Source organism: Cuculus canorus, chromosome 2 (assembly GCF_017976375.1).
Source record: "Cuculus canorus isolate bCucCan1 chromosome 2, bCucCan1.pri, whole genome shotgun sequence".
Lineage (NCBI taxonomy): Eukaryota > Metazoa > Chordata > Aves > Cuculiformes > Cuculidae > Cuculus > Cuculus canorus.
In genome coordinates, this window is record NC_071402.1 from 161,797,124 (window position 1) to 161,809,428 (window position 12,305).

The following is a 12,305-nucleotide window of genomic DNA, read 5'->3' on the forward strand; positions in this document are numbered from 1 at the left end:
TCAACCAAGGCCATGGCCAAAGGGATGGGGTCAACCATGGCCAAGGGCAACAGGATGGGGTCAATCATGGCCAAGGCCAATGGGATGGGCTCAACCATGGCCATGGCCAACGGGATGTGGTCAACCATGGCCAAGGCCAATGGGATCAACAATGGCCAGTGGGATGTGGTCAACCATGGCCAAAGTCAAAGAGATGGGGTCAATCATGGCCATGGCTAATGGGATGGGGTCAACCATGGCCATGGCCAACGGGATGGGCTCAACCATGGCCAAGGGCAACTGGACGGGGTCAGCCAAGGCCAAAAAGATGAGCCGAACCAAGGCCAACACCAACGGGATGGGGTCAGCCAAGGCCAATGGGATGGGGTCAGCCAAGGCCAATGCCAACGCCATCTTCACCAAAAGGGTTCTCAGGCACTGGCAAAGGCTCCCCAGAGTGGAGATGGAGTCTCCATCTCTGGAGGGGTTTAAAAGCCGGGGCGATGAGGTGCTCAGGGATGGTTCAGTGGTGGACAAGGATGGTTGGACTCAACAACCTCCAAGGCCTTTCCCCACCAAGCGATCCCACGATCCCATGACTCACCGAGGATGGCCACCACCACGTCCCCGCGCAGGATCTCAATGGAGCCCCGTGAGATAAAGTAGAGGGCCGTGAGGACGTCGCCGGCGTGGACCAGCGTGTCCCCAGGCGGGGCGTGCGTGGTCTTGAACTTCATGGCCAGGGCGCGCAGGCAGCCCTTGGTGGCCCCCTTGAAGGGCTTGCAGTTCTGCAGCAGGCTGCGGTTGAGGTGCAGGCAGATGTCGGCCTGCAGGCACTCGGGGAAGCCCTTCAGCACCTGAGGGACAACATGGGACGCAGGTCACGGGGTGGAGACACGGAGGTGTAGGAGTGGGCCCAGAGGAGGCCATGGAGATGATCCGAGGGCTGGAGAACCTCCCGTACGAGGCCAGGCTGAGAGAGTTGGGGTTGGTCAGCCTGGAGAAGAGAAGGCTCCAGGAAGACCTTAGAGCAGCTTCCAGCGTGGAAAGGGGCTTCCGCTGGCCCAGGGTGCCCAGAGCAGCGGTGGCTGCCCCATCCCTGGAGGGGTTCCAGGCCAGGTTGGATGGGGCTTGGAGCCCCTGAGCCAGTGGGAGGTGTCCCTGCCCATGGCAGAGGCGGAACTGGATGGGTTTGAGGTCTCCTCCGACCTTACTCGATGGGTTCCAACCAAAACTGGATGGACTTTGAGGTCCCTTTCAACTCAATCCATCCCATGGTTCCATGACTCTCACTTGCCACCAACCAGAACCCCCAGATCCCATCCCTGGAGTTGTTTCAGGCCAGATTGGATGGGGCCTGGAGCCACTGATCCAGTGGTTAATGGAGCTGGATGGGCTTGAGGTGTCCTCCAACCCAACCAGACTGCTTCCAACACAACTAGATGGCTTCCAACCCAACTAGAAGGCTTCCAACCCAACTAGACGGCTTCCAACCCAACTAGACAGCTTCCAACCCAACTAGACAGCTTCCAACCCAACTAGACGGCTTCCAACCCAACTAGATGGCTTCCAACCCAACTAGACGGCTTCCAACCCAACTAAATGGCTTCCAACCCAACTAGACAGCTTCCAACCCAACTAAATGGCTTCCAACCCAACTAGATGGCTTCCAACCCAACTAGATGGCTTCCAACCCAACTAGATGGCTTCCAACCCAACTAGATGGCTTCCAACCCAGCTAGACGGCTTCCAACCCAACTAGACGGCTTCCAACCCAACCAGATGGCTTCCAACCCAACTCAATGGCTTCCAACCCAACTAGATGGCTTCCAACCCAAGTAGACGGCTTCCAACCCAACCAGATGGCTTCCAACCCAGCTAGACGGCTTCCAACCCAACTAGATGGCTTCCAACCCAACTAAATGGCTTCCAACCCAACTAAATGGCTTCCAACACAACTAGATGGCTTCCAACCCAACTAGATGGCTTCCAACCCAACCAGATGGCTTCCAACCCAACTAGATGGCTTCCAACCCAACCAGATGGCTTCCAACCCAACTAAATGGCTTCCAACCCAACTAGACGGCTTCCAACCCAACTAAACATCTTCCAACCCAATCTGGATGGGCTCTTCCCACCCCGCCCCATGGTTCCCCGCTGCGGTTGGTTGGCGGTGGCCGTGGGCGGGCGCTCACCGCGTTCATGTCGATGCCGTTGGTGTAGGACCAGGCGTGTTGGAAATACTCCTCCAGGCGCTGGCGGAGGGGGTTTGGGATCTGGTGGAAGCGGATGAACTCGCGGACGCGCAGCATCTGCGTGTGGTACCGCGCGGTGCCCGAGTAGAGGCGCTGGATGATGGCCGAGACGTTGCCGAAGATGCTGGCGTACATCAGCGCTGTGGCCGGAGAGCGCCGTCAGGGGACACCGCCACCCGAGATCCCCGGCACCACCATCCGAGATCCCCGGCACCACCATCCGAGATCCCCGGCACCACCACTCGAGATCCCCGGCACCGCCGCCCAAGATCCCCGGCACCACCGCCCGAGATCCCCGGCACCGCCACCTGAGATCCCCGGCACCGCCACCCGAGATCCCCGGCACCGCCACTCGAGATCCCCTGCACCACCACCCGAGATCCCCGGCACCACCACCCGAGATCCCCGGCACCACCACTCGAGATCCCCTGCACCGCCACTCGAGATCCCCGGCACCACCGCCCGAGATCCCCGGCACCATCACCCGAGATCCCCGGCACCACCACTCGAGATCCCCTGCACCGCCACTCGAGATCCCCGGCACCACCGCCCGAGATCCCCGGCACCACCGCCCGAGATCCCCGGCACCGCCACCCGAGATCCCCGGCACCACCACTCGAGATCCCCGGCACCACCACCCGAGATCCCCGGCACCACCACTCGAGATCCCCGGCACCACCACCCGAGATCCCCGGCACCGCCACCCGAGATCCCCGGCACCGCCACTCGAGATCCCCGGCACCGCCACCCGAGATCCCCGGCACCGTCACCCGAGATCCCCGGCACCGCCACTCGAGATCCCCGGCACCACCACTCGAGATCCCCGGCAGCGCCACCCGAGATCCCCGGCACCGCCGCCCGAGATCCCCGGCACCACCACCCGAGATCCCCGGCACCACCGCTCGAGATCCCCGGCACCACCGCCCGAGATCCCCGGCACCACCACCCGAGATCCCCGGCACCACCGCTCGAGATCCCCGGCACCACCGCCCGAGATCCCCGGCACCACCACCCGAGATCCCCGGCACCGCCACCCGAGATCCCCGGCACCGCCACTCGAGATCCCCGGCACCGCCACTCGAGATCCCCGGCACCGCCACTCGAGATCCCCGGCACCACCATCCGAGATCCCCGGCACCACCACCCGAGATCCCCGGCACCGCCACCCGAGATCCCCGGCACCGCCACCTGAGATCCCCGGCACCACCACCATCGCCGCACGCGCACGGACACGCACGCGCATGGAGACACACGCATGGACACGAACACGCATGGACACACACAGACATGAACACACACACACGCACACTCACACTCAGACACTCATGGTATCACCCTCACGCTGTCCCACTCACACTCACACTCACACTCACGGTATCACCCTCACACTGTCCCACTCCCACTCACAGTCACACACTCACACTCACGGTATCACCCTCACGCTGTCCCACTCCCACTCACACTCACACTCATTGTATCACCCTCACGCTGTCCCCCTCACACTCACACTCCCACTCCCACTCACGGTATCAGCCTCACGCTGTCCCACTCACACTCACACTCATGGTATCACCCTCATGCTGTCCCACTCCCACTCACACTCACACACTCATGGTATCACACTCCTCCTGTCCCCCTCCCACTCCATTCACACACTCACACTCACACTCACGGTATCACACTCTTCCTGTCCCCACTCCCACTCCCACTCCTCCTGTCCCCCTCCCACTCAACTCACACTCACACTCACGATATCAACCTCATGCTGTCCCACTCACACTCACACACTCGCACTCACACTCAGGGTATCACACTCACACTCACACACTCATGGTATCACCCTCAAGCTGTCCCCCTCCCAATTCACTCCCACTCACACTCCCACTCACGGTATCACCCTCGTGCTGTCCCCCTCCCACTCCACTCCACTCCACTCCACTCCACTCCCACTCACACTCACACTCACAGTATCACCCTCACACTGTCCCCCTCCCACTCTCCCACTCCCACTCACAGTATCACCCTCACGCTCTCCCCCTCCCACTCCACTCCCACTCCCACTCACACTCCCCCTCATGCTCCACTCCCACTCACACTCACACTCACAGTATCACCCTCGCACTGTCCCCCTCCCACTCCACTCCCACTCCCACTCACACTCCCCCTCACGCTCCACTCCCACTCCCACTCACACTCACAGTATCACCCCCGCGCTGTCCCCCTCACACTCCACTCCCACACTCCCCCTCACACTCCACTCACACTCACGCTGTCCCCCTCCCACTCCTCCTCCCACTCCCACTCCCACTCACAGTATCACACTCACACTGTCCCCCTCCCACTCCACTCCCACTCCCACTCCTCCTGTCACACTCACACTCCCACTCCCACTCATGGTATCACCCTCACGCTCTCCCTCTCCCACTCCTCCTCACACTCCACTCACACACTCACGGTATCACCCTCACGCTGTCCCCCTCCCACTCCCACTCCCACTGACACACTCACACTCACAGTATCACCCTCCCACTCCACTCCCACTCCCACTCACAGTATCACCCTCGCGCTCTCCCTCTCCTACTCCACTCACACTCCCCCTCACACTCCACTCCCACTCACCCTCACGCTGTCCCCCTCCCACTCCACTCCCACTCACGCTATCACCCTCACACTGTCCCCCTCCCACTCCACTCCCACACTCCCCCTCACACTCCACTCACACTCATGGTACCGCTCTCACGCTGTCCCACTCCCACTCCACTCCCACTCCCACACTCACACGGTATTACACTCACGCTCTCCCCCTCACACTCTACTCACAGTCATGGTATTACACTCTTCCTGTCCCCCTCCCACTCCACTCACACTCACACTCACAGTATCACCCTCACGCTGTCCCCCTCACACTCCACTCCCACTCCCACACTCCCACTCCCACTCCCACTCACGGTATCACCCTCACGCTGTCCCCCTCCCACTCCACTCCCACTCCACTCCCACTCTCCCCCTCACACTCCACTCCCACTCCCACTCCCACTCATAGTATCACCCTCACGCTGTCCCCCTCCCACTCCCACTCATACTCCCACTCACACACTCACACTCACACACTCACACTCATTGTATCACCCTCCCACTCCACTCCCACTCCCACTCACACACTCACACTCACACACTCACGGTATCCCCCTCCCACTCCACTCCCACTCCCACTCACACCCACGGTATCACCCTCACGCTGTCCCCCTCACACTCCACTCACACTCACACTCATGGTATCACCCTCATGCTGTCCCCCTCCCACTCTCCCCCTCACACTCCACTCCCACTCCTACTCACAGTATCACCCTCGCGCTCTCCCCCTCCCACTCCACTCCAATTCCCACTCACACACTCCCACTCCCACTCCCACTCACAGTATCACCCTCACGCTGTCCCCCTCCCCCCCCCCCACTCCCACTCCCACTCCCACTCACGGTATCACACACTGTCCCCCTCCCACTCCACTCCAATCCACTCACACTCACACTCACACTCACAGTATCCCCCTCCCGCTGTCCCCCTCCCACTCCACTCCCACTCTCCCCCTCACACTCCACTCCCACTCCCACTCCCACTCATAGTATCACCCTCATGCTGTCCCCCTCCCACTCCCACTCATACTCCCACTCACACACTCACACTCATTGTATCACCCTCACGCTGTCCCACTCCCACTCACAGTCACACTCACACACTCACGGTATCACTCTCCCACTCCACTCCCACTGACACTCACACCCACCGTATCACCCTCACGCTGTCCCACTCACACTCCACTCACACTCCCACTCATTGTATCACCCTCCCACTCTCCCCCTCCCACTCCACTCCCACTCCACTCCACTCCCACACTCCCCCTCACAGTCCACTCCCACTCCACTCCACTCCACTCACACTCACACTCACACTATCACCCTCCCACTCTCCCCCTCCCACTCCACTCCACTCCACTCCCACACTCCCCCTCCCCTCCCCCCCCCCCCCCCCCCCCCCCCGCGCGGGGCGCCGCCGGCACTCACAGCCGATGAGCATGACGCAGATGGAGAAGATCTTCTCGGAGTTGGTGTTGGGCGAGACGTTGCCGAAGCCGACGCTGGTGAGAGAGCTGAAGGTGAAGTAGAGGGCGGTGACGTATTTGTCTTTGATGGTGGGGCCGCAGAGGGGGTCGCTGCCGTTGAGCGGTTTGCCGATCTGCTCGCCGAGCGAGTGCAGCCAGCCGATGCGCTGCCCCTCCACGTTGCCGATGGCGTACCAGATGCACGCCAGCCAGTGGGCGATGAGCGCGAAGGTGCACATCAGCAGGAAGAGCACGGCCGCCCCGTACTCCGAGTAGCGGTCCAGCTTACGCGCCACGCGCACCAACCGCAGCAGCCGCGCCGTCTTCAGCAGCCCGATCAGCGTGGTGGTCTGTGAGGGGGGGACAGGGGGGGTCACCGGGGGGCGGGAGAGGCTGCCCAGGGGTTGGAAGGTTCTCAACGCCCATCCGGTTGAAGGTGGAATGCAACCACTTGGGTTGGAAGGGACCTCAAACCCATCCAGATGAAGGTGGAATCCAACCACTTGGGGTGGAATCCACCCACTTGGGTTGAAAGAGACCTCCAACCCATCCAGACGAAGGTGGACTCCAACCACTTGGGTTGGAAGGGACCTCCAACCCATCCAGATGAAGGTGGAATCCAACCACTTGGGTTGGAACCCAACCACTTGGGTTGGAAGGGACCTCAAAGCCCATCCGGTTGAAGGTGGAATCCAACCACTTGGGGTGGAAGGGACCTCCAACCCATCCAGATGAAGGTGGAACCAAGCTACTTGGGTTAGAAGGGACCTCAAACCCATCCAGATGAAGGTGGAATCCAACCACTTGGGGTGGACTCCAACTAGTTGGGTTGGAATCCACCAACTTGGGTTGGAAGGGACCTCAAACCCATCCAGTTGAAGGTGGACTCCAACCACTTGGGGTGGAATCCACCCACTTGGATTGGAAGGGACCTCCAACCCATCCAGTTGAAGGTGGAACCAAGCTACTTGGGTTAGAAGGGACCTCAAACCCACCCAGATGAAGGTGGAATCCAACCACTTGGGGTGGAATCCAACCACTTAGGTTGGAAGGGACCTCAAACCCATCCCTCAAAACCAACCACTTGGGTTGGAATCCAACCACTAGGGTTGAAAGAGACCTCCAACCCATCCAGATGAAGGTGGACTCCAACCACTTGTGTTGGATTCCAACCACTTGGGTTGGAAGGGACCTCCAACCCATCCAGACGAAGGTGGACTCCAAACACTTGGGTTGGAAGGGACCTCAAACCCACCCAGTTGAAGGTGGACTCCAACCACTTGGGGTGGAATCCACCCACTTGGGTTGGAAGGGACCTCCAACCCATCCAGTTGAAGGTGGAACCAAGCTACTTGGGTTAGAAGAGACCTCAAACCCATCCAGTTGAAGGTGGAATACAACCACTTGGGTTGGAATCCACCCACTTGGGTTGGAAGGGACCTCAAACCCACCCAGTTGAAGGTGGAACCAAGCTACTTGGGTTAGAAGAAACCTCAATCCCACCCAGTTGAAGGTGGAATCCAACCACTTGGGTTGGAAGGGACCTCCAACCCATCCAGACGAAGGTGGACTCCAAACACTTGGGTTGGAAGGGACCTCAAACCCATCCAGTTGAAGGTGGAATCCAACCACTTGGGTTGGAAGAGACCTCAAACCCACCCAGTTGAAGGTGGAATCCAACCACTTGGGTTGGAAGGGACCTCAAACCCATCCTGTTCCACCCCACTGCCATGGGCAGGGACACCTGCCACTGGATCAGGAGCTCCAAGCTCCATCCAACCTGGCCTGGAACCCCTCCAGAGATCGCAGAGTCCTGGCATGGTTTGGGTTGGAAGGGATCTCAAAGCCCATCCAGTTGCTGAGGTCCACACAGCCCCACCTCTCCAGGTCCCTCTGGATGCCACTCCCAGCCTGTTGCCCCCACCCAGGACGTCAATGGGGGGTCCCTACCCCAACTTGAAGACCTCACATCTCCTGTAAGTGAGGAGAGCTCTTTGTGCCCCACAGAGACCCCCAAACCTACGCCCGAGGGCAAACCTGGTCCCTCCCGCTGAGACCACGACCATCGTCCCTCAGGAGGACCCACCACCCCGGCACCTACCAGGGCACCCAGAAACAGTCTGGGGGTGTGTGGGACCTCCAAACCTCACCCTGAAGGAGGACCCCAACACCCATGGAGCAGCACCCACCACCTCAGCACCCAGAACCAGTCTGGGGGTGTGTGGGACCTCCAAACCTCACCCTGAAGGAGGACCCCAACACCCATGGAGCAGCACCCACCACCCCAGCACCCACCATGGCACCAACAGCACCCAGAACCAGTCTGGGGGTGTGTGGGACACCCAAACCTCACTCTGAAGGAGGACCCCAACACCCATGGAGCAGCGCCCACCACCTCAGCGCCCACCATGGCACCCAGAACCAGTCTGGGGGTGTGTGGGACCTCCAAACCTCACCCTGAAGAAGGACCCAACACCCATGGAGCAGCACCCACCACCCCAGCACCCACGGTGCCCAGAACCAGTCTGGGGGTGTGTGGGACACCCAAACCTCACCCTGAAGGAGGACCCAGCACCCATGGAGCAGCACCCACCACCCCAGCACCCACCATGGCACCCAGAACCAGTCTGGGGGGCGTGTGGGACCTCCAAACCTTATCCTGAAGGAGGACCCCAACACTCATGGAGCAGCACCCACCACCCCAGCACCCATCATGGCACCAATGGCACCCAGAACCTCACCCTGAAGGTGGACCCCAACACCCATGGAGCAGCACCCACCACCCCAGCACCCACCATGGCACCAACGGCACCCAGAACCAGTCTGGGGGCGTGTGGGACCTCCAAACCTCACCCTGAAGGAGGACTCAGCACCCATGGAGCAGCACCCACCACCCCAGAGCCCACCATGGCACCAACAGCACCCAGAACCAGTCTGGGGGAGTGTGGGACCTCCAAACCTCACCCTGAAGGAGGACCCCAACACCCATGGAGCAGCACCCACCACCCATCATGGCACCAATGGCACCCAGAACCAGTCTGGGGGGCGTGTGGGACGCCCAAACCTCACCCTGAAGGAGGATCCAACACCACCCATGGAGCAGCACCCACCACCCCAGCACCCATCAGGGCACCCAGAACCAGTCTGAGGGAGTGTGGGACCTCCAAACCTCACCCTGAAGGAGGACCCAGCACCCACGGAACAGCGCCCACCACCGATGGGCACCTCCTGGACCTCCAACCATCACCCCGACGCCGAATTAGCCCCCGGCGCAGCCAGGACACAGCCAACCATTGGCCATCTCATGGTGGTGGCCACATGGCCAATACCTCCTCGGAGCCGGAGCCAAAGATGAGGAGGTCGAAGGGGATGGCGGCGACCATATCGATGAGGAACCAACCCTTGAAGTAGTGGATGGCGATCTTGGCCGGGTGGCTGACCACCTCCTCGTTGGAGTTGACGTAGGTGGTGCGGAAGTTGATGAGGATGTCGATGATGAACATGATGTCCACGATGAGGTCCACCACGTTGAGGGGGCTGCAGGAGTAGCCGCAGTGGTGGCGCTGGACCTCCTCCTGGTCGTTGAGGAGGAAGGCGGCCGAGTAGGGGGTGAAGATGGCCGTGTAGATGACCAAGAGGAGGATGAGCCAATCCCAGACGGCCTTGAAGGGGCTGTAGTGCAGAATGGTCCATTTGTGGATGCGCGGCGCCTGCAGTTTGTACTCGGGGAGGACATCGGCGCCCAGCGACAGCACCTGGGGGGCAGCGGGCCGCCGTCAGGCGCCGTGGGGCTGAGACCCACGGATCCACCATCGCTATAGAGCAGAGACCCACGGATCAACCATTGCCGTGGGGCAGAGACCCACGGATCCGCCATCGCCGTGGGGCAGAGACCCACGGATCCGCCATCGCCGTGGGGCAGAGACCCACAGCTGCGCCACTGCTATGGGGCAGAGACCCACAGCTGCGCCACCGCTATGGGGCAGAGACCCACGGATCCGCCATCGCTATGGGGCTGAGGCCCATGGATCCACCATTGCTATAGAGCAGAGACCCACGGATCCACCATTGCTGTGGGGCAGAGACCCACAGATTCACCATTGCCGTGGGGCAGAGACCCACGGATCCACCATCGCCGTGGGGCTGAGACCCACAGCTGCGCCACCGCTATGGGGCAAAGACCCACAGATCCACCATCGCTATAGAGCAGAGACCCACGGATCCACCACCGCCGTGGGGCAGAGACCCACAGATCCACCATCGCCATGGGGCAGAGACCCACGGATCCACCATCACCGTGGGGCTGAGACCCACAGCTGCGCCACCACTATGGGGCAGAGACCCATGGATCCACCATCACTATAGAGCAGAGACCCACAGATCCACCATTGCCGTGGGGCAGAGACCCACGGATCCACCACCGCCGTGGGGCAGAGACCCACAGCTGCGCCACCGCTATGGGGCAGAGACCCACGGATCCACCATCATCGTGGGGCTGAGACCCACAGCTGCGCCACCGCTATGGGGCAGAGACCCACGGATCCACTATCGCCGTGGGGCTGAGACCCACAGCTGCACCACTGCTATGGAGCAGAGACCCACGGATCCCCCATTGCCGTGGGGCAGAGACCCACAGATCCACCACCGCTATAGAGCAGAGACCCACAGATCCACCATCGCCATGGGGCAGAGACCCACGGATCCACCATTGATATGGGGCAGAGACCCACAGATCCACCATTGCTATGGGGCAGAGACCCACGGATCCACCATCACTATGGGGCTGAGACCCACAGATCCACCATTGCTATAGAGCAGAGACCCACGGATCAACCATTGCCGTGGGGCAGAGACCCACGGATCCACCATCACTATAGAGCAGAGACCCACAGCTGCGCCATCGCCATGGGGCAGAGACCCACAGCTGCGCCATCGCTATGGGGCAGAGACCCACGGATCCGCCATCGCTATGGGGCTGAGGCCCATGGATCCACCATTGCTATAGAGCAGAGACCCACGGATCCACCATTGCTGTGGGGCAGAGACCCACGGATCCACCATTGCTGTGGGGCAGAGACCCGCAGATTCACCATTGCCGTGGGGCAGAGACCCACGGATCCGCCATCGCCGTGGGGCAGAGACCCACAGCTGTGCCACCGCTATGGGGCAGAGACCCACAGATCCACCATCGCCGTGGGGCAGAGACCCATGGATCCACCATCGCTATAGAGCAGAGACCCACGGATCCACCAACGCCGTGGGGCAGAGACCCACGGATCCGCCATCGCTATGGGGCAGAGACCCACGGATCCACCATCGCACCGTCCTGGGGGCCGCGGGCTGTCGCACACGCGTGTGCACACACACGTATGGCACACACACACACATGCATGCACACGCAGTGGCAGCGCACGCTCAAACACATACGTGTGCGCACACGTGTGTGCACACATACACGTGCACGACGACAGATGCACGCGCAGCAGCGTACGCACACGCGTGTGCGCCCCCACACACGTTCACACACGCACACGCAGAGACATGCGTGTGCACACACATGTAGACACGTCCAGATACGCACATGTGCACAGAGGCACACGTATGTGCACAAACGCGCGCAGCACATGCACACGCAATGCACGCAGGCACACACGTGTGCAGACACGCGTGCACACACATGCTCTCACACATGCACACACGTGCTTAGACACGGCTGCGCGTGCACACACACGCGTGCACATCTGCACAAACACGCATAGAGGCACATGGATGTGCACACGGGCGTGCATGCACACATGTGCATGCACATACCCAGCCCTGTGTGTACACACACGTGCATGCACACACGTGTGCACACATGCATGCATACGCGCAGCCTTCAGGCGTTGCGTGGCTGCAGCACCATCCTGACCCCCTGCACACCCCACTGCAACAGCTGCAGCTCCACACCTGCACCCTGGCCCCGCTGCAGC

The 12,305-nt window shown here is 61.1% G+C and overlaps 1 protein-coding gene across 4 annotated transcripts in view; it reads right to left on the bottom strand.

Moving 5' to 3' along the window:
* Positions 1 to 490: 490 nt before the first annotated feature.
* KCNH2 (potassium voltage-gated channel subfamily H member 2) overlaps positions 491 to 12,305 on the bottom strand; it is a 56,763-nt gene continuing 44,948 nt past the window's right edge. For 3 of the 4 annotated variants that reach the window (XM_054058407.1, XM_054058409.1, XM_054058408.1), the window contains exons 6-9: positions 9,663 to 10,088; positions 6,296 to 6,683; positions 2,175 to 2,374; positions 491 to 836 (exon numbers count right to left, since the gene is read on the bottom strand). In XM_054058407.1, the coding sequence (XP_053914382.1) occupies positions 492 to 836; positions 2,175 to 2,374; positions 6,296 to 6,683; positions 9,663 to 10,088 (1,359 nt within the window). In that variant the 3' untranslated portion in view covers position 491. The remainder of the gene's footprint in view (positions 837 to 2,174; positions 2,375 to 6,295; positions 6,684 to 9,662; positions 10,089 to 12,305) is intronic. The other variant, XM_054058410.1, reaches the window with a different exon arrangement.